The sequence below is a fragment of the Amphiprion ocellaris genome, chromosome 17 (genome assembly GCF_022539595.1).
Source record: "Amphiprion ocellaris isolate individual 3 ecotype Okinawa chromosome 17, ASM2253959v1, whole genome shotgun sequence".
Lineage (NCBI taxonomy): Eukaryota > Metazoa > Chordata > Actinopteri > Pomacentridae > Amphiprion > Amphiprion ocellaris.
The window spans coordinates 15,622,006-15,645,492 of NC_072782.1; the positions used below are offsets into that span (position 1 = coordinate 15,622,006).

The following is a 23,487-nucleotide window of genomic DNA, read 5'->3' on the forward strand; positions in this document are numbered from 1 at the left end:
GGAGACTGACCTTTACAAGGAAATCTAAACAAACTACAAATGTAAAACATTTATTTTCCTAAGTATTCACCTAGATGCACGTTCGGAAGCAATTCCAACCATAGGTGCATGTAGATATATCTCGGGTCTCAGTTCTTTTCTATACTACTAAAGCTCTGTTAGCTTGCATGTGGATGGTGAGTCTTTTTTTAGTTGTGGCCACATATTCTCACATGCATTGAGGTTTTGACTCTGACTTGGCCACTCCAAGACACTGCTGTCAACTGAAAACTCCTTGACTACACAGAGGTAAGCTCCTGTAAGGCTAGTTGAAGCTTTTTGCCTCCATATGTCCACAGGAGTAAACATGATGTAAATTTCATTGTCTGCCACGTCCACACAGATGTCCGTGTTCAGCCTAAAATTAGTGACTGTGTGGACTTTGTGCTTACTGCACATATGCCAAGAAACAAATAGTCCTCGAAACAAATGCTTGTTTTGTGAACAGACTGTGCGAGGAGATTCTCCACCATCCCTGCCTTTATAAATCATCATTTAAAGAGTTATGATTGAAGCAGTAATTCGTAGGTGCTACATGCTTTCCATCAACGATACCCAAACACAGTGGGAAGTTCTAAGTTCTGTAGAAATCCAGTGGTATCTGTGACCACGTCATGAATAATCACAATGAGACAATATTACAGTTCAATCTGCAACTAGCTGCAATATCCTGTAAAAAGTGCAAAGTCACTGCCATTCATCCACAGGAGCCTCGTGTGTTCAATATGAGGAGCAATGACACCAATAGCTATTGTAGCATGAATAGCTTCTTGTGCATGCCTGCTGTCTGCTTTCATAGTCTGCATTGGTCTGCACCATAGATGCAGAAACCACAAATTGCCCTTTAGACAAATTTTGTGACTTTTAAAACCAGCTGACTGCACCATCGCTGATTAAGGTGTGTCCAAGTGAATCCAACAGTAAACATGTGCACAGAAATCTTTGGCATTAAAGCGTCTGTTTGTGTTGATCAGAAAATATTTGGACCCCCTTGGATTCATTGTTTGCTAATCAATAAAACATGAGCATTTACTGCGCTACTTTTTTTAGTCAGTGTATGATTTGCATCATCACCAATCTAAAAGCAAAGCAGTTTTTCCACCTATAATGCAATCTGGATTTGACTTCCGTTGTTGATATGCACATTTGTAATTTTCTCCTCTTTACATTTGTGTTTAAATATGTGTATGTGTGGGCTGGTGCATGAGTAGAATGTGCAAATGCGTTAACCAAAAAGGCTCCTTTTGCTGCACATCAGCGGATGATTGGCTCCCTGCGGTGTATCTTTGATTAGCCGGATAACAGGCTTCTGTAGCAGCTATAGAAACCGTCTGAGAGACTTTCTTTTCCACCTCTTCCTCTGTTCTTTAAAGAGCACCACTCTGTCGCTTCTTCCTCTCCTTCTCTATTTCTCTCCGTACATCTGTCACTCGCCTCTCTTCTCCCTCGCTGCTACGCTGGTTCCCTAGTTTAACAAGCTGCCAGGGGACTTAGATGAGAGCACACCCAGAAATTTGTTGAGGGGATCTAAACAGGGGATGATTCATCCCCAGATGGCTCCATTTCTATATCTCCGTTTCAGACTCTTGAGTTGTGGGAGCTGTAATGCATGTTTCCACCAGGTTTTTTTTGGGTTTTTTTGGGGTTTTTTTAACCTGATGATATAGTCCTTGTGGATGCGACAGCTTACTAGTTTTTCGAAGACAGATAAATAAGAGCATTCAATCTAAATGATGCACACTGCCAACTAAAAACAAAGATGAAATCCGTTACCTTTGATGTGTATTACTTTTCTTTCGTAGAAACTTTGTTCCTCACAGTAACATCAATCTACAGTTCTCAACTGAAATAAGAGAAACCATTGTTTCTCCGTTCAGGGAGTACACATACTGTTTCCTCCACTTGCAGAATTTTAGATCAAGAATATTTCAAATTCAGGTGTGATGTGTTGTTTGCCTCCATTTTATTATGACAGAATCGTGCTTTAGTCATTGCTCCTAGAAATGTGACAGAAAATCCCGTTTCTTGTCCCACACAGAGCACACATGCATGATACAGGCGGCTCGCGATAGCTGAATTTATAAAAGCCAGTTGCTTAATAAGACTTAATGCATGTGCCTGTAGCTACATGTGAGTCAGCTTCTACCACACTATCAGACACTTCCTGAAGTTGTTGCACCACTGTGAAAAGAAATGACTATTCTTTTGTTGGTAATGTTGCTTTAAAAATGTGTTTATCTATATTTTTTCTTTTTTATTAACAATGACTCAAATGACTAGGTGCACTTGAAAGAAGTCACTCCAAGTGAAAAAAACCCCACAGAGAATTATTGTAAGACTGCAGCTCTACAGAGAATTTCAGCATCTGTCAGCTCATTGTTTTTAGTTTTTCGGCTGGCAGCTTTTTCCGTTCCATTGTGATATGCTCTACAGGTTCATTATCACTCTCATCTGCATTGTTTAAGCTTCAAAAACCAAGTGTACACTCGCCGTCTACTCTGAAAAGGGCAAAGTTAGTGACTAGCTGGTAAATATAGTGCAGCATTTATCTGCTAAAATTATACACTTCCCTTAGGAGTTGGTAGAGAGCAAAACAGAGCTCAAAGGAGGGTGAATGTTAGACTTGTATCCATGCAGTGGTCAGAAACATGAGTCTAAATGAATGTAAATGAGCTTTGTGTTAGAAGGTTTGCCCACACACCTTTTTTTTCCTCCTGTAAAATTAAAAAAAGAGTTTGTGTGCATCGTATATTTTTTTTTAAGGGAGTTCCTGTGTGTTTTGGTTTTGGTGGGAAGAGGGGAATTATGTACAAGTAGATTCTTCTGATTATTATCTAATTGCTGGCATTTTACAACACCCCTCAATTAGACACCATAAAGAACGAGGCTCAGGCAAAGCAGTGTGCATAAATTACTAACGTTGTAATTGTTGTAATAGATTGGCAGGCAGAAGTAGCCAACTTAATAAACTCTTCAAAAGATAAATGGTGCATGCTTTTACACTGTAATCCACTCATTTACTATTTACTTGTTCTCTCATCTGTTTCAATACCAAATCACAAAAGTCTCACCTTCATGCACCATTTAGCACTTTGTATAATTGGTCGGCTGTCTTTATCAGCTAATTCCTGTTGTGTGTGTAATCACGTAGGATTTAGAACTACCCGTTATTAACCCTGTGCTCGTCTTGTTTTTGTTTCTTCTTCTGCAGGATTTCCTCACCGATTTGATGATTTCAGAGGTGGACCGCTGTGGGGAGAACGAGCACCTCATCTTCAGAGAAAACACATTAGCCACAAAGGCCATAGAGGAATACCTCAAACTGGTGGGGCAGAAGTACCTGCAGGATGCACTCGGTGAGTTGAGGCAGTAATCTTGTGCCTTTTTTCCGACAAAAGGCTGAAATATGTGTTTCCGTGTTCATCTGTTCTCCTCCATGTAGACATTTCTTCTCACTCTTGCCTTCCCATTCACCTCTAAACTTATTCATTCATCCACTAATGAAAAATGTTTTGTCAGCTGCAGTGTCAGGTAATTTAATGTAGTGGTTAGAGTACAATTCAGCAAACAGGAATGACATTAGAGATTAAATGCATTAGTCTTCCCCATCAGAAGTCATTTTGACAACTGAAGCAACTCCTCCTTCATCTCAGCTTTTTGTTTTGGCTCAGTTGAGACTGTTGCACATTAAAAACTAAGGGTGTAACAGTACATATCGTTGTCCCAAATGCTTTATTTGGTACGCAAGTTTCCTCAGTTCAATATGGTATAGACAATAATGGTCAAAGGTCTACATACATGCACTGTTAGAAGGAAATTCTAGTGCTCAAGTTCCACCGGGAACATTTTGGCAGTGCACCAGTAGTTATGTGTCAGCTAAAGGATGCTAGCAGAGTTCCAACTGAAAGCTGAGCAGTGCCAATTTTACTGAAAATATATGATATATTTCTTCACTTTACACATTTTAATCATTCTTCCTACTTTTCTCAGACTGCACAGCTACCATTTGGAGATCACACTGACCATTAGCACCAAGCTCTCACTTTCTTTGTCCAGTGACAAGTCCAATAAAGTTTAAAGAAAGAGAAAAAGGTAGCATTACTTTGCCCAGTTTTATAGCTGAAATTGCACTGCTGGCTTTAGTGGTTAACTTAGGTTAAATATGAACATTTGACAATGTCTTAATGGACATTTTTTATTTGATTTAATTTACAGTTGAGAGTGCACAGCTCAAGCTTTTCTTCCAGACAGAATGCCAGCACATGAGTACCTTAATTGTAACAGTAAAAGAAGCATCACTAGACACTTTTAAGGCCCCTCTTTGGGTGACCTTAAAATGGCTGATATGTAATTCTACGCTGTCAATTCCTTTAAAATGTATGGATCAATGAAGTCATGCCTCTCTCTCCAGTCTACTCACTGCAGCTAAAGCACACCAGCTCACTTGCAATTTTGTTCAAACACTGTAAAACTTCTTTAGGCTACACAATAGCAAGTTGTAATATTGGAGTAATGGCACCATGCATGTTCCAGCAGGAAACTGGATCTGAAGAATAATGATACTAAAAAGCCTCACAATGGACACATGTATTGGTATGGAAGTTTCAAGGCGCAACCCTTTCATTCATGATTGATCTTGTAGCTTATAAAAACACCATATGAACATGTTAATGAGGTTAAAAAAAAAGATTTTCATCTGAGCGGTCCTTTAATGTTTTCATTTTTTGTGAACACGACAACAAAAATGTTGATTGATAGATTTTATTGTTTTCATTTTTATTCCAATAATGTATAAAACTATGTCTCCAAAACTGAAGTACAAATCAAACTTTGAATTTTGTGTACCGGTAAACCGCTATTTAAATCCCACCTGCTTCATCCGAAGTGATTGAAAATTACTAAATTCTAATTTCGTCTTAAGTGTGAACACCTAATACTCAGGAGGAGTAATTTAAACATAGACTCCGATGTGGAAGGCTATACATGAGTATAAAAACAGTCTACTTTCCTGTGGCTGTGACAGGAGCTGCAGATATTCCGAATTCTAAACCACTGACCAGATCAACTTTGCACAAAATTATGTACAATATTATGTACAATGTTAGCCCAAGGTTAGATCAGGTGTGTTTGTCCAGTTCTAATAATAAACAATCTGTATGCACTGTATGCTTTTCTCCCTCCCTAATTCAGAAATGTACACAGCAGCAGTTTAATCTACAAACGGCACACATCCTTTCTGGCACCCATCACTTCTTTCTTTGTATGCTTTTAATATTAATGCAGCATTTGTGTTTATGTCTTTCTTTGCATATGCGTGTTTCTTCCTGGCCGTCTTTGCAACTAGAAAGGCTGTCTGTTTCCTTGCACGTGTTTCTCAGGATTGATTCAGAGAGCAAATGAGGGCTGGTAAAATATGCATCGCTACATTGCGTTTATTGTTTGATGTATGGTGAAACTATTGAAATCACTGAATCTCCAACTGAGGGTAACACAAGGAAAGGCAAACTGAAGACACTCCTGTTCTCTTTTCATGAATACTGATTAGAGCAGAATAACAGTATCATATCCCTTTATGGGCTGTTTGCTTATTGAGGTCATGGATTGTAACAGTCTTTTCAGGCTAACAACAACACAAAGAAATATAGTAGTGTGTATTCTTTATTTTTTTCCACCATTCCCCTTGTTTGGCTTACATAAATCTTTTAGATCTTTCAGTTTTTGTGAGTGTTGTCAAAGATCAAACCAGAGAGTAAGTTTGAAAGCACTTCATTGGTATTTGTCTCACAAATACTGGTAGAAAGTAACTAAATACATTTACTCAGGCACTATACTTCTGTGCAGTTTATAAGTGCCTGTACTTTACTGGAATATTTTTATGCTGCTTTTTCCCTTCATTCTGCTACATTTCAGAGGAAAATTTTGTGCTTTTCTACTTCAGTTTTGATTACCTTTAAGATGAAGATTTTACACAGTGGATAATGTAACACGCTTTTAAAGTGCAGCACATTTTTAAAGATTAAACCAGGGGTTTCTAACCTTTTTGGCTTCGTACAAAAAGCAGCGTGTGGTCAGGGTCACATTCCGGATGCCTTTGACTCGTTAATAGCCTCACTAAATAATGATTTTATCCTCTCATCTTCTCAGATGGTTTTACTTCAATAAATGTGCAAATGATCCAAGATCTCACCAAAAATCAAAGGGCAGGATTCAATTACACAGACTGAAAGCAACATTTGTATATCATGTTTTTCTGTTTTCTTCTTCTCTTCTCTGATTAATCATCTCAAGAGTTGTCAGGTTTATGTGCTGTTGCTGTATATAAAACTGTATATAAAGTAGTTCCACTTGCAGCAGCTACAACAATAACATGCAGCTGACACACTGATGCTTCACTATTAATGATCTAATGACCGTTTATAATGATATATCAGTCAAAGGAACTAAACTAGAACTTTAAAACTCACTTATTTTAATATTTTAACTACATTTTGCTGCCATGTATGTCTACTCGTAGGTTTTTTCATACAAAACTTTCACTTGCAATGAAGTTTTTCTACATTTCAAACTCATGTTCCTTAATTCCTCATATTTTGTTCCATTTTTTATGTGTCTTGTTTTCCAGGCGAGTTCATCAAGGCTCTGTATGAGTCAGATGAGAACTGTGAGGTCGATCCGTCCAAGTGCTCATCCGGTGACCTGCCAGAACACCAGAGTAACCTGAAAATGTGCTGTGAGCTGGCCTTCTGCAAAATCATCAACTCATACTGGTGAATACTGCAGTTTTTAGTTTTATTTTTTTGTTTATTTTTTTCACATTTTTTTAGAAATTGTGTTCCTAAAACTGCACGCAATAAGTACGAGTTCATAAAATCTATCTATATATCCTTGAGTGTCTAAATTGCATGCATGTGTAGCATCAAAGAATTTACGGCATCAAAATCCCTTGTCTCACATGTCCTCTTATATAAGCAGACATTTATTCCAAAGGATCTTAATCACAATTAAAACGCTGCTATTGAGGGAGCTTTTAATTAGGTAGAAGCAGATGTCAGTTTTAGCAGACATCTGCTGTTCAGAGCTTTGATATATGAGTTTTTAAAGCAACTCAAGGACTCAAGAACACTTTAAAGAGCCAACTTAGGGGTTCGTCACTAAAAGGAAAAAAAACAAGACCTTTATTTGAGCAACCTATGCCTACTCACAGTGACGTGTCAGCCACAGACAAGGGTTTCATCGTCAAAGGTTACTTTTGTCTGTAAAATCCTGATTACATCCAGTAGCAATTAAAACATGACATTAGCAACAATCTTTTTCATTTATTTAAAAAGGGATCAAATGCTGGTAAAGCAAGTACTTCAGTAAAAACATAATAATGAGCCAGGTGATGGATAAGTGCAGGCAGTCAAGATGCATAGAAAGCGTGTGCATCTTATTTTGAACCCTACAGAACCACGTTAACGTTAAAAGGAATGTTTTTTCAGTGAGCATTTTTGTGCAAACTCGATCAATGTCACACACTGCCAATCAAAGATGACCTTTAGTTCTGTCTCACAAAGCAGCTTCTGTCTCGTCTGATTCTCCACAGTGTGTTTCCACGAGAACTGAAAGAGGTTTTTGCATCATGGCGGCAGGAATACAGCAACCGTGGTCGACCAGACATCAGTGAGCGTTTGATCAGCGCTTCTTTGTTCCTGCGATTTCTCTGTCCAGCCATCATGTCGCCTTCGCTGTTCAATCTGATGCAGGAGTATCCAGATGACCGCACGGCACGAACACTCACACTCATTGCTAAAGTCACGCAAAATCTGGCTAACTTCACCAAGTAAGTGTCTGGTTTCTATGAATCAAATGAACACATTCTCTTACCTAGTTTGTTATGACGTCTGCATCACTCTTTGTCCCTGTTCCCCTTCCCTGTCCCTGTTTGCAAACAGATTTGGTAACAAGGAAGAGTACATGTCCTTCATGAACCAGTTCCTGGAACACGAGTGGGCAAATATGCAGCGCTTCCTGCTTGAAATCTCAAACCCAGAGACAATCTCCAACACAGCAGGCTTTGAGGGGTATATCGACCTCGGCAGGGAGCTCTCTACGCTGCACTCTCTTCTTTTTGAGGTGGTCTTCCAGATGGACCAGGTACTGATGAATACATACCTCATTCACTGTCATAAAGGCTTTTCTCTTACTGAGCTTAGTGGTTTCATTTCATTTCTTAGATACACAAGAGTGGATAACTACAACTAATCAATGTGGTAGTTATTATCAAAAATGTTGTGCCACAGATCATCTTCAGCTAATAGTATGACAAGCCTTTTGCACTTTCACAATGCACAAATTTGTAAAGATAAAGATTCATACATTTATAGATGTTCTAGGGTTTTTTTTATCAAAAAGAATGGAACACATTTGGTCAAAGAAGATCCCAAGGTTTTCAATGCTTTATCACAAGCATCAAGATTTAAATCATGCTTTGACTACATCAGGATGTTTATCCTACATCAATCAATAATTTATTATTGCATTACATAAACAGCGCACAAAGGGAGAACGCTGTGAAGCCTCAGAGGCTGGGTGAAGCATATTAATGGACTTACAAGGACGTTTACATTAGTTCTGGTAGCAGATGGAAAGCATGTGGTGGCAGATTAATGATGTTTTTTTTCTTCTTTTCTTCTGCTTTATTTTTTGTAGATCATTCAGCTCTCTGAAATCTTGTCTTTCAATAATTCAGAAATCACAGTCTGGTTGATACTTCAGTCCATCAGACTGGCCGGCCTATTTCATTATTTAGTATGTTGTCTGAATAAGAGAGTTGATTGTGGGGTGCAGGGAAAATAGCTTGGTCTAAAAAATATGCAAATATGAAATTAACCAAACAACACTTAAATGAAATCTAATTAATGCCTCAGCTGAAGTGGTCCTGAGTAATTCTTCATTTGGCTTAAACCTAATTGTGTCTCTATCTTCACAGAGTGCAGCCTCTAAGCTGGGGCCTCTGCTCAGGATCCTGCGGGAGGTGAACACTGCCCTGTCTAACCCGTCCTGTGTCCAGATGACACCCGGACAGTCCTCGGAGCATATGGGCTCGCCTCCTGCTGAGGCCGGCTGCAGCATTTCCACTGGCCTGCAGAAGATGGTCATAGACAATGACCTTTCAGGGTAAGAAATATCCAGATTTTCACTAAGCAACGGTCCTTGACATACTCATCTGCCACACAGTGCAGAAAAACTTGACAAAATCTAATCTTAGATTTGTATTTTTTCATCAAATCCCTTTCCTCTACTTGTCTCATTTAAAATTTTGCCAAAAATAAACAATTTGCATTAACCAGATTCTGTTAAAAACTAAAATTTCTACACTTCTCAGCACAAACAGGAGTCCTCAGTTGTATTTAACAATCACGTGACAAAAATTACGAGACTTTGGACATGTTGATTCCACAATTTTTCATTCTTTGTAAGATGAATAATAAAAGAAATGTAACTTTTAGTGTTATTGTTACTATACCAAGACTTCTGGCATCACTACATTGTTAAACCGCACAAAAGACATTTCTGCATTCTCTCTATCTCTGGCACGGTTGCTTCCATAGAGATGAGGCAAGACTTGTACACTGAAACATAAGACCACAGTGAGTTATGATGTGACAGCAGCAAAAACTAAATAAATAAAAAGTCCAGAAATTGCTTTGGGTTTAGATAGGTAGAAATCTCATGATATGCCCACAAAATGATTCTATTTATTTATATAGATGACACTATTTTATAGAATTACTTTTGAGTAAGAAGAACGGTAATTAAAAGGTGCTTTGAAAAGGTCAGAATAAAATATTTTGGGGGTGTCGACATCTAGACAGAGAATTTGCACGCAGACACGTTAAAACAAGCAGCACATAAAGGGATATGAATATTTAACTGATAGCTGATTAACACAGATCGGCTATTTATATTATATATTATTCACCTGTGCTGCAGATGTTGATACAGATATCAAAACCGCCAGATGTGCGAACCGATAATTAAAAGTTTTAAACTCTTGGTCTCCTGCTTCTCTAGCAGCTAAAGCGTCTTCCTCTAGTAGTGCGGTGGAGTCCAAAAACAGCTTAAAGAGAGTAAAACATTGGACTTTTTACCAGGCGACCAGAAACACAGCTGTTAGCAATTGATAATGTTACTCTGAAATTGCTGGATGTGTGAAGAAGCAACTTTGAAAGAGTTCCCCATGTCAATGTGTGTTCACAATTTATCTCCACTGCCCACAAGTGGAAAGAATAAAGTTTAATACAGGTTTAAGGTGCAATAAATATAAATGAGTCCATGTTTAAACGGATTAGCCTTTGTTTGGACAACATAAAAAATATAACACACTGATATAAAGTTGTATTTTTTTGTAATAGAAGTCCAGTTTTTAGAAGGTTGGTTACCATGAAATCACAGCCAAAAACACGTAGTGCAGATAGACCTGAGCTTATTTACAGCCTTTTATAATTTATGTGCTCTCCAGCCTACTCTGTACTGTACCCTGGTGCTCCAAGCTTATTGCCTTTCCTGCTAACACCAGCAGCCAGCTCTGGACATATTTGATTACAGGGAGAGTCTGGAATTGATTTAGAGATAGGTTGCTTGCAGGTAATGGATCAAGCTGCAGAAAAGAGACTTACACAAAAAGGGCAAAGAACCCACAGCTGTCATAGTATCTTTCACTCTGATTTAATGCGTCATTTGTGTTTCTGTGCATCGTTGCTCATGCCAACAGTGATTCTGTGAATCTGTTGTTTTTCACTGTCAGCTGTATTGTGTTCTCACGCCACCGGTTTTGCTGAGTGTTAATGTTTGTCAGGTGAGGCCGTGACACAGGGAGAGTGTCACCCCTGCGTGTTTACATCAGCCTCATGAAACCTCGTTTACTTTCCAGCGGATGAATACACACTCTGACAGCACCTTATCTTGCTTATCTCCTGTCCTCTCACTCGCTGGCAGAACAATGCCAAGGTGACACTTAGAAAGATTAACGTGAAAACACCGGGGCCAGAAGGAGAAGAGATATATGAACAATATCCAGAGGAAGTAGCACCAGTAAACATAGCACTATCGGAAAACAGGAGGAGGTATGAAAACATACTGTACATTAGGGCTGAGCAATTAATTATTGTTTTCAAATGGAAATCGCAGTTTGAAACAATGCAGTTAGCATATCACAAAGGCTGCAATTAAGGATATATGCTGCTATGCAGTGTCTGACTTAGGGTTTAGAAGAATCCAACAAATTGGGCATATACTGATTTTAAGGAATAAGAAATTCTAATATTGGTATATCAGCTGATATTGTATATATATCCATCCATTATCTATATACCGCTCATCCTCATTAGGGTCGCAGGGGCGCTGGAGTTTATCCCTGCTGATTTAGGGTGAAGGCAGGGGACACACGGACAGATCACCAGTCTATCGCAGGGCTACATATACAGACAAACAATCACACTCGCAATCACACCTATGGGCAATTTAGAGTTACCAATTATCCTCAGCATATTTTTGGACTGTGGGAGGAAGCCGGAGAACCCGGAGAAAACCCACACATGCACAAGGAGAACAGGCAAACCCCATGCAGAAAGATCCTGGGAAGGCTGGGACACGAACCGGGGTCTTCTAGCTGCAATGCCAAAGTGCTAACCACCACACCACTTTGCAGCCCTATTGTTTATATATGTTAAAGTTATATTGAAATACATATTGTAAATAATGGGGTCATTGTTTATTAGCTTTGTAGCAATGTATTTCACAAAATAGCTACGAGCAAGGCACCGCTTGACTCCGCACCACCATCTACTCAGCTCTGATATGTACTCTGCTACATGTGCTACAGTCTGAGAATGTTGTAAATACTGCAGTAAGAGCACACTCTGTTGGGCAAACTAAGTAATAGTACCGTTGCTAAATTACCCCTACCATCTTTTTCTGTATTACATGTAGAAGATATATGGGTGTGTATGTACAGACCAGTATCACTTAACATCAGCCAACTGATAGGCTCCAATTGGAGCAGTTATGTTTGGGATTTGAAAAATTCATGCCATCCTCCTTGTGCGATGTTTACGCTTTTGATGGTATCTCACATGGTGATGCTCCATCACATTTGAAATCTGCCACACAGTGAATATTGAACTGAAACTTCATCAAAATTGCATTATCTGTCAGAAAATTCACAATTAGAGATTTTCCCCAAAATCGCTCGGGCCTACTGTAGATAACAGGAAGATAAGACAACAGGAAACACAGGAAGAGAGTCAGACAGCTGGTATCATTATGCACATCAGGCCCCAGGATCAATAGGACTAATTAAGTGATGTCCCTATATGACCTGATGTCAGAGCCAACCCTAGTTACTTTATCACAATAACTGTTTGCTCATATATTGACGTGTGTGTGTGTGTGTGTGCGTGCGTGCGTGCGTGCGTGCGTGCGTGCGCGCGTGTGCGTGCGCGCGCGTGCGTGTGTGTGTGTGCTGTATCCTCATCAACAAGCTATGAGGCTGAATTCAAATGAGCTCGCCATTCTGCCTTAATTGCTTCTCATCCACTAACCAGTGACATGGAAAGCATGAGAAAGAAAAAGGAGACGGTGCCAAGATTGAGAAAGGGAAGAAATTGAGCAGAATGAAGAGGAGAAAGAAGTTAAAGGAGGGAAGGGTAATGAAACCATGGAGAAGGACACAGATAGAGGGAGGAGATGAGCGTGATGTGAATGATAGAGATTACTGGAAGATAAGTCGCATCTGTCAAGGTAATCGTCTTCTAGCAATAAAGCCTCAGTATGCTGGCGGAAGGGACGGAAGAAAGGGAGAGTGGAGGGAGGAGAGACAAAACATTGGAGTTTTCGGAACACATCGCCTCAAAAATCAATTTATTAGAGTATTTGGTAGTATTAGATTAGTGAATCTAAGCAGACTTGATGCAAGTTTATGCAGCTTTTGACAAAAAAAAATAAGCAGTGAAATGCACAACTGCTCAGATTAGTTTAGGCTACAGCCTTGCTTGTTTTCTTGAGACCAGAAGGTTTGGGTAGCTAATATTAGCTAATGCTAGCAATTTGTAAGTCAATCTTGCTATAAAAGACAAATTGCTGATTTGGTTGTTTGACTGCATAGCTTTTCTCCACTAGGTATAACTTTTTGTTGATTTTATTTATTTTATTTTTTTTAAATGGGGAGGGGGGTTACTCAACAGGAAAATGCTTCTTTATAAGCTAGAAGATGCACTATAAGTAAAACAAAAAAACAAAAAAAAGTCATTGCAATGGGTGACCATTTGCTACTTGAAACTGTAGTGTACTGATTGTGGTCTTAAAAACACAGATGCAGACAGCTGAGGTTCCATATGTAACAAACCTAAAGAACCAATTCTGGCAGCTGGCAGGAACTTTCAGAATCAGAGTCCAGCATTGATGAATTACTCCAATATTGCAACTAACTATTACTTGTGTAGAGTTATATTTGAGCCATTTTAGGACATGAAGGGATTGTTTTCATGTAAAAAAAAAAAAAAAAAAAAAAACAACTTCTAAACATCTAACTTGGATATACAGTGATGATTTTTGTGAGTATTAACAATTTGCCAGAGAAATTATTAGCAAATCTTAATGTGGTGACATATTTTTGTGACATAAGTCATTGTAATTGCTGCTGATTTGCCACAACACTCTCGAAAAATACACTTTTAATCACGCTGAAGATTAAAATTGTTATTTTTTTGTCTGCCTCTTTCAGATTGGTTGACTTCACCAGGTTACCTTCACCTACCCCAGAAAATAAGGACCTATTCTTCGTGACAAGGACCTCAGGGATCCAACCCTCCCCTGCACGCAGTTCTAGCTACTCTGAGACTAATGAGTCTGACGTGGGCATGGCCAATGGCAGCAAGAGTCTGTCCATGGTGGACCTCCAGGACCCCCGCAGTCTGGAAGGTGGCTCAGGCCCCGGCTCTTCAGATGCCCTGGGTGAGGGCCCAGGTTCGGGAGGAGGTTGGTCAGCGAGAGTCCCACAAGGCAACATCCCTGGTGGTCCCACCTTGAGGAGGCCAGGCCAGACCCCCACCACTCCAGGCACAGAAGGCACTCCGGGCCGACCCGCCCAGCTGCTCGCCCCGCTGTCCTTCCAGAACCCAGTCTACCAGATGGCGGCCTGCTTGCCCGTGTCCCCTCGCGGAATGACCGACTCAGGCTCCGAGTGCCACAGCTCTGTTAGTTCCCATAGCAACAACGAGGACGGGCCGCCGGGAGGGAAGCACGCCTTCTTGAACCACGGTGGAGGAGGGGGAGGTGGGGGCAGCAGCGGGGACGAGTACACCAGGCGTTCAGGGGAGTTCAACCGCCGACAGCTGTCCCTCACCGAAACGCAGCACCAGCCCACCGTCCCCAGACAGAACAGCGCCGGCCCACAGCGGAGAATAGACCAGCCTCCACCTCCGAGCGGTAATCGCCGCACACCCCCAAATCTGCTCAGCAGTGGACCCTACCCCCGGCCCTCCTCTGGCAGCATGATGACATCCTCACCCGACTGGCCTGGCAACGGGGCTCGGTTACGGCAGCAGTCCTCATCCTCTAAAGGCGACAGTCCCGAGACCAAGCAGAGAGCTCAGCACAAACAGGTACCGGGTCACACTGTGCGAGCCGCATGTGCAGCGTACACGTCTTTAACCCGAGGACGATATTCATTTGGTCATTATTCAAAAACTATAGCTGTCTCAGTCTATGTAATCACATGGAATTACAGTGATATTAAAAGTAGCTATTACAAAAGGCCAATTTGTGTCATAGTATGTGCAAAGAAGCTGTGTGGGTAAACTCACAGATGCTGCACATTGTGCCTTTAATGAACTCTAGTCTCAGTCTGTGTAATAGTAGTAATTTGCATACAGGAAGCTCATCACTTTACCACTGTTTTACCACTGGTCAAGTTTAATGGGATAACGATGGGGGTGGTGGAGGCACAATTAGTATCTAACGCTCACATGGCAGCGTGAAGCAGACCTCATGGATACAAACACAACACAGTATCCTGCTGGGTTAGTATACCGCTACGGTATAAATGTCAGTGAGAGAATTATATTTACAATCAGCGCTCACTTTAGAACTTTGGGACTATAGGTGGTAATCAAAAACACTGGTCAGTTGTTGCCCTTGGTGACAGGCTGAAGGGGAGAGTTTCTGCATATTAACCATAATGCCTTGCTCTCCACTCTCTTTAATAGTCCACAGGATTGCCTTTAGACTGACTGACTTACTGAAACCAAACCATCCAATTTAATTTGGAGAAGAACTGAGCATACACATTTATCCTCTGTGGATGCAGCAGCAAGGCTTAAGCCCAGCATCTTAAAGCCACTATATGCAGATTGTGGTTGTAATATTTTTCTTTTTTATTTATACTTATGCCAGGCTACAGGGGTTGCTATAAGGATGGTAATATGTAGAGTCCAACCAATATATCAAGTGGCCAGTATATGCCAAAATTGACCAATCACAGATATATTAGCATTGGCATGCATGTTTTCTGATATCCAATGGTATGAAAACTTTATTTTTACAGAACATAATAGAAAAAAATATGCCTGGATTACTGTATTATTATTAGCATTGTTAGCACTGACTGCAGCACATGTAGCAGAGAAGACAGTAGTGTTGAGTCGAGGTGGTGTCGTCCCAGTGAGCTGCTAGTTGGTGAAATGCATTGCTGGAAAGAGTACTGATGATATCGATCATTATCCTTAAGATATCAGAATTCTGTGGCCCAAACTTAAATACTTTAACTATTTAATGGCTTACCAAGAATTCATGATCCCTAGAAGATAAATCATAATATCTTTTGTAACTCAGCGATTTTTTTTTGTCAAAATTTTCATTTATCTGATGAAATTATTCAACACTGACTGCATGGGTTTGTTAAGAAATTGGTGCAGCCTGTGTGTTGCTTGCAGCACTTTCGGCCAATTTTCCTAAGTGGTTCAGATCTATGTAGGGGGAGATTGATGAACTCCACATGGTACCTTAAAGTTTGGTTTATTTCCTACTTCAGCTTATTGGTATGGATAAAAGGTCAAATCATTAATTATTTTCTTTCATTAAAACTGGCTCGATTGTTTCACTGTTTATCTTAATTCATTTTGTCATTATTGGTCATTACTTACTGATAAGGTATGTTAAAGCCAAGCACTTCAGTAAAGTTTTAAGCATATTTCATGTATAGACTGACACAAAGTTCCATTCTTTTGTTCAATTTTGTCACTTTCCAGATATTCAGATTCAGATTCTTCAGCCTCTTCTAAAGCCTCGAATGCAAATGAGTGTGTTGGACTTCAAAAACATGCACATTTCTTCTCATTTACTGTAGCAGCCCACAGCCACCTGTCTACTCAGCTGTCCATCAAATACCTGGCTGATAGAAACAACAGACAACTTAACTGCTGGTGTCTGCCTCCGGGCTGATTTGAAATTCATTCATCTACTCTTACAGTATTTACCTTTCCTTGCTGCTAGTATGACAAAGTGTTCCCACTCACACATGTTTAAAAACGTGCTTCAAAGTGTGTGCTACAGTTTACGTGTGAGCTTGAAGACTGGAGTGTGTATCCATTCCACCTGCTGCTTTTCAAATCCAGATGAGCCGGTGCATTTCAAGCTTATTTCTGTTGTTTCTGTGGTGTTATTGCAACCTCCCTCCTTCCCCTCCCCATCACTTGCACTCAGCTCATGCGTGTGTGTGTGTGTGTGTTGTGTGTTGTGTTGATTTTACTAGGCCCCTTCCCCAGTGAACCCAAGTGCGCTGGACCGCACAGCAGCCTGGCTATTGAATATGAATGTGCAGTATTTAGACCATGAGGGGATGGAGCCCGAGTCACTGAGAAACAGAGAGGATCTAACTCAGGTGGAGAAGGTAACCTGCCATCCAACCTCTGACCTTTACCAACCCCCTCCTTTCACAAACCACCTCAACCTTCAGCCCTGATACGCCACTGAACTGTCCTTCCTTTCTTTACCACTCATTAGCTCCCTCATGTACCTCCGTCCTAAAACATCCCTTCTGCACTTAATTATCCGTTATATTTATTCCCACTTTGCCCTTGCCTCTGAGCATGTTAGACATACTTAAAATGTCACTTAAAGCCATACTATGCACATTTATACCAAGAGTGAGGTAATTAGCATAAACTGCGCAACAGTCCAATTGTGCATGACCTTATAAATAATGCATTTTTTTCACAAAATTGATTTTTTTAGTGTTTATTTGTGATGTTTTTTGCCTTTTCCACATCGAGCAGTGAGCTCAACTGCAAGAGAGTCATCGTAACAGCAATAATGGCAGATAGCAGTTACTACGAGCAACTAATTATGAGGCTAAATATAGCAGGCAAGAATATTAGTGTGGTTCTCAGCAGGCTCCAGTATCAGATACCACCACTAAAGCTGCACCAACTCCAGTAATCTGCTGATTATTAATTTTTCTTTTCACCCTCTGAACCCTAAAACCCATCAGCGTGTTTGAAAAGCATGTTATCTTTGGAAAATCGCCAAAATGACACCATTTACCATAGCTGGACTGCAAAATCAGAGAATTGGCAGCTTTCCCGATGATACTTGAACCACTCATCTGTAAAGTGATCAAATCTAAGCTTAAAATCCTGATAGTTTATGTCTCATTTTAAAATTTGCCAAAAATAAATAATTTGCTCTAACCAGATGCTATAATAACAAGTAGAATCACCATGTTTTCCCCAGTATTGGTAACACCTGTGGACACTTGGAATAGTTGTACTTGATGTAGGTCTTTTAAATTTTTGTAAAACAAATAATCAAAGAAATATAGCCTTCATTTTTTTCTTTTCTTTTTTTTAAACATTTAATATAATAATACTTTGTTATACTGCACAGAAGACATTTTGAGTTCTCTCTAATTGTAGAAATGCTTGTACCGTTTCCATAGAAGTGCAAGATTTCATATTGTAATGAAAAAATAACCACAGTAAACTGTAAAAGAAGCAAAACAAAAACCACCACTTGTTTGGCCTTAAAAATGTCAGATAATAGAGAAAGATGTCTTTCATAACTTACGAGGTGTATTAAGATGCCCTGTCTTACTCAAACAGAACTACAAAACCTAAATATGTTCTATTTATTTGGCAAAATGATCAAATTCCCACATTTGAAAAGGTGGGACGTTTCTGCAGTATTAAACACCTCATCAACCCAGTTTTGAAGGACTTACCAGACTGTGCACTAGCTACACTAACAGATGGGAAATAAATCAGTATTAAATAGCTCTCTTATCTCAGATCTAAATAAAGAATCAGTTCTGGGTATTATCTTTGCAGTAACACTTGACCTTTTACAGTGTTGAATATTGCATTTTTACCCTTCTTCATTAACAAATTCTTCCCTTCACCTTGGAAGCACCTCCCTTACAACTTCCTCCCTCTTTCTTATCTTTGAAATAACCCAAACCAGGTGTGTGTATGTGTGTGTATTCACATGCCGTACATCCACACAGACGTGTTGGAGCTTGTGTGCGCTTGCATCTGTGTGAGAGACAGAGACAGAAAGAGGCTTTTTGCTGCTTCCCCTGCCTACGTTTCCCTCTTCTCTTCTCTGCAGCCTTTACATCCATTCACCCTCAGCTCCGCTTCCTTGCTTTGGTTGGCTGCCACATGCTCCCCCATTTTTTTAATTTTTTTTTTTTTTTTTTGCCCCCATCCATAATGAATACAAACCTGTCATCCTAACATAGCTCATACTTTATGGAAGCCAGCAGCTCAGGCAGGGAGAGCAACCAAAGAAGGCAATAACTTCAGTCTTAACAAAGAAGCCGCAGCCACCTTAAAATAGCAGAGCAGCAACAAGAGAAGGATTGGAAGACACTACATCTTTCACAGCAGCTTGCACACAATATGCAACTAATGGTCTATACAGTTTTAACTATACAGGTGCAATGGCAGTCAGTTTAAATGCTCGCATTCATTTACACACTCTATTTAGGCATTAACCACAAAATAGGAAATGTATTATCTTGTTAGGAGGCGTGATGCTTATCATTGGATCGAATATAAATAAATCAGATAATCATAGATATACGTAACTGCAATAATGAGTTTTTAATGAACTGTTATTTGAAGTTTGATTTATCAAGAGATCGTTTGCACGTTACTGAATAGGAAAAGTTGTATGTTGAAGTTGATGTCTATTTGTGTATTAAGTAGAGAAGGATCTTTAGTATAATTGTCATCAAGATAACATTTTCAATAGCTTACATTGTATAAATTGTGAAATCATAAGGAAACTGCACAGTCATAAATCATATAACTCTTCCATGCATAATTGTTAGAGCCTGATTGATATTTCCATTGGCAGATCAGCTGATTACCACAGATATAGCAGTGTTGGTGTAATTGTTGTTAGATATACACCAATGTGAAAATGTTTACAGAACATAATACAGAAAAATTTGCTTGGAATATTTTAGGTACAGGTTATCATATAGCTTGTCCAACAGAGCAGCTCTAACTCCATTGTTTATAGTACTGTCTGCAGCACATGTAGCAGAGTACATATTACAGCTAAGCAGATGATGGTGCAGAGTCAAGTGGTGCCTTAATGGTAAACTGGTAACTAGTTTGTGAAATACATTGCTGTAAAGTTAATAAACAATCACCCCATAATTAGTTTTCTTTTCAATATAACTCTAACATATGTATAAATTATATCAGCTGATATTATTGATGTGAGAATATCTTTCTTCCTACAAAAGACTGTATAAATCCAGTATCGGTCAAGTTCTAATAATTGCATATATTTAAAAAAGAAAAAATGTTATATGTATTTATAATACAGTTAATGAAATAAACATCTTGTTGTTTTGATAGACCATCTGCGTAATTAACATATTATGTCATGCCTCTATAGATAGGTTTTTGTGACAGTTAACTTTACATTTTGACGGGAGAATCCTTCATGTACACTGCTGTTCAAAAGTTTGGGGTCACCCAGGCAATTTCATGTTTTCCATGAAATCTCATGTTCATGGAAATACTTTTATTCATGTGCTAACATAATTGTGCAAGGGTTTTCTAATCATCAATTAGCCTTTCAACACCATTAGCTAACACAATGTAGCATTAGAACACAGGAGTGATGGTTGCTGGAAATGTTCCTCTGTACCCCATGTAGATATTCCATTAAAAATTTCCAGCTAGAATAGTCATTTACCACATTAACAATGTTTAGACTGTATTTCTGAATAATTTAATGTTATATTCATTGAAAAAACTGTTTAACTTTCAAAAATAAGGACATTTCTAAGTGACCCCAAACTTTTGAATGGTAGTGTGATTTCCTTCCGGTATTTTCCCTATTTTTCCTGGTTTGAACGTCTTACTGCCTGTGAGACTTCCTTGCGTCCGGTGAAATATGTTTAACGTTGACATGGATGGAAATCTAACCTAACTAGACCATTGTCAGATGTAGCATCAACACAGCAGGTGCAGAAACGCATCTGTTCAAACCACCTTTGTTTTCCAACTCTCTTTTGTTGTGTTCTGCGTTATCAATATTCATACGTATTAATTATACTCTTTAGTCTGTTGAATTTCAAATGCACATCTGCAAAGGACAGTTACAGTCAATGTGACACTTGGAACCAAACAAGATTGAATCACTCTGATGTTCTTTGTGTCGCTGAGTAAAATACATAAATATTTACAAACGCTCGAGGTTATATTTCAGAGATACCTTTATTAACATAAACTGTCAAAAACTAAATAGCAATTGTCCAAATAGCAGCTTGAATGAATGTTATAAATAATGAGCCAATTTAAGCCTAGTTTTTCTCAAGTGTTTAGTTAATTCAGCTCTGAGCCTTCTGACGAGTACAGAGGGGGACGAGGACAAGGATAGGATGTGGTTGATGTCTTTTATTTAAAGAGTCTCCTCCAACAGCTTGATTTTCTTTAAGTTGACACACTTTGTTTCATGTATAAGGAAAGGATGCAGGTAGGAGTAGAGAGCACAGGGAAAGGCAGTGGGGATTTGGAGTATAGTCGATGTAGATTGTTTAAGACCAGTCTCGGGATTGAGGGGCAGAACAAAGGCACTTACAGATACAGTTGATGTCATCCGTCCTCAGGGGATCTCGTGACAAGAACATATGGATATTAAAGATGGAGAGAAGAGCGGAGAAAGAGCAGAGCGGCCGATAAGATAAATCTATTTGAGGTCACTGTTCCCGCTGGGAAAGAAGGAGTTGATGGGAAAATGTCCCAGTGGTTGGCATCAGAGTGACATGAGAAAAAAAGTAGAAGGTGACAAGGAAAGGTAGCATCCTCGCTGTGTGCGATCGAATATAAGAATCCTGGATGCTCTGATAGTTTGTCTTTCACATTGTTCTCCATCTGTTACAGCTGAAAGATAAAAACGTTTTGTTTAAAACACCTGGAAAGACAAGAATTTAATCAAGCGAAGCAAAATAATTATGCCAAAATGTAATGAACCGATAATCCTCTTTAGCCACACAATCAGTGCAGCTTGATTGATGGCCCAAGCTGAAATAAACAATTACTGGATGGATTACAATGATAGTTTGAAGGTCCCAAGAGGATGAATCCTACTGGAAACCCATGACTGTTCCTGTATTAGTTACAGGTAGACATTTCTGGTTTTTAATGACGTTTATTAAAGTCAAGTCAAGCACTGTATACCTATAAGTAAATACCAACCCTTAAGATACAGTTACACAATAAAATAATGAAAAATATAAGATACAGCGCATTAAAAGATAAATGGTTGTCAAGCTGTACCTGGATGGAATGTCAATGAGAAGAGTCTGGTTTTCATCAGCAGCTGAAAGGTTTCTGACGGCTGAGTAGTTCTCACATGAAAAGGTGAACTCTATTTTTGTGTCTAGTTCTCAGAACATCCAAAAGCATCTACTTAGTTAACCTCAGTCCTTTAACTGGAGTAAGAAAATGTATGAGGCCTGCTCAACAACGAGCCAAAATTGTCTTTGAACTGTTGCCTTCTCTTTGAGGAACATCAAAATTTCAATTCTTACCTTGATTTACCACCAAATAGCTACGAAACTGAAGGCACACCCTTCTGCCACAGCTGTATCTTATGTTTCATGTTAATTAGTAAATCTAAAATAAGATGGTACTCATATTAAACACTACTCCCATCAGCTCCGTGCACTGCTGTGGTCAATTTCCTCATCTGTAATGTCACTTAACCACCGTTGCACCTCCCCTACAACCAAAGAAGAAACCTGGTTTGGAATCTTGGTATCAACCAATGTTTGACCCACATTGTTTGATAATGTAACCCCTTCACAGATTCAGTCCGAAACCTTACGTTTGATATTTAGGAGCTAAAATCTGAATGGCAGCAGACACTGTTGCCAAGCAATGCTAAACAATCTTGCCCTAGAGGCTGATGTTAGCTACAAATATTACCATCAGTTCTCAGAGAGGAAGAGTCAAACCACATCATCTTCCCATCTTCTTCATCATGACTCATTTAAGCTTTTGCTATTGTTTTTTTTTTCTCACTGCAAAGTACTATCACAGCAAGTTGTTGCACCACAGTCTCCATTTTCTTCCCCACGTGAGGTGGCTCTCTGCTGTCTGGTTGCTCCCTCTGGCAAGATGATCTTAAAGAAAAATGCCCTGCAATGAGTGCCGTGCCATTATTTTCAAATCTTGTACTGTGTCTGAGATTTAGAGTGTGATTATATTATGTGCATGATGCAACCTGTTTTCTGAATCTATTAGGATTTTAAAACTCCTGTGGTCTGAGCCCAGCTTTAATGTTTATCTAGTGACATGCTGACTGACCACAGTATCCCTTATTGTTAAAAGAAGTATGTTTTTCTATCCACACGAGATTTGATTCTTCCGCTGGCCTGAGGAGAACTGCTTTACAAAAGGTCCAGCGATGGGTCAGGGACAGATTTCCAGTTCTTATTTACAGACTAGACTCCCACTTCACTGGTTACATCCCTCCCTTCTCACATCTTCTTGTCTTTACTCACCCTAAAATCACTTTGTTTTCTTTCTGTCTGCTTTTTTTTTTTTTTTTTCCTAGTTTAATCTCTTGACCTGTCTTTGGTTTCAGAACCAAACCCAGCTAGGGAACAGTTGAATTTGACACCAATTTTGAATGAAAGTAGTGGTGAAAGGTTCAGTATAAATGCGCTATTATGAGAACTGCTCGTAAATGAACCGCGTGATTCCCTGATAGAGGTCGTCTCTCGATTCCGGACAGAAATTATACCCAGTCTGAGGAGCAACTCAGCCTTAATCTCAGGCCTGATTGAGAGATGTCTTTTTTGTTCTTGTCGGCGATGGTAATGAAGAAGAGGATAGGCCTGATCATGATCATGATGATAATGACAACAGCGATGACGAGAAT

At 39.4% G+C, this 23,487-nt stretch overlaps 1 protein-coding gene across 13 annotated transcripts in view; it reads left to right on the top strand.

Annotated features, from left to right (window-relative positions):
* dab2ipb (DAB2 interacting protein b) overlaps nucleotides 1-23,487 on the top strand; it is a 195,039-nt gene that overhangs the window by 164,500 nt on the left and 7,052 nt on the right. For 12 of the 13 annotated variants that reach the window (XM_023291108.3, XM_023291109.3, XM_055019092.1 and 9 more), the window contains 7 exons: nucleotides 3,251-3,395; nucleotides 6,662-6,806; nucleotides 7,625-7,861; nucleotides 7,974-8,175; nucleotides 9,011-9,198; nucleotides 13,805-14,684; nucleotides 16,832-16,969. In XM_023291108.3, the coding sequence (XP_023146876.3) occupies nucleotides 3,251-3,395; nucleotides 6,662-6,806; nucleotides 7,625-7,861; nucleotides 7,974-8,175; nucleotides 9,011-9,198; nucleotides 13,805-14,684; nucleotides 16,832-16,969 (1,935 nt within the window). The remainder of the gene's footprint in view (nucleotides 1-3,250; nucleotides 3,396-6,661; nucleotides 6,807-7,624; nucleotides 7,862-7,973; nucleotides 8,176-9,010; nucleotides 9,199-13,804; nucleotides 14,685-16,831; nucleotides 16,970-23,487) is intronic. The other variant, XM_023291112.3, reaches the window with a different exon arrangement.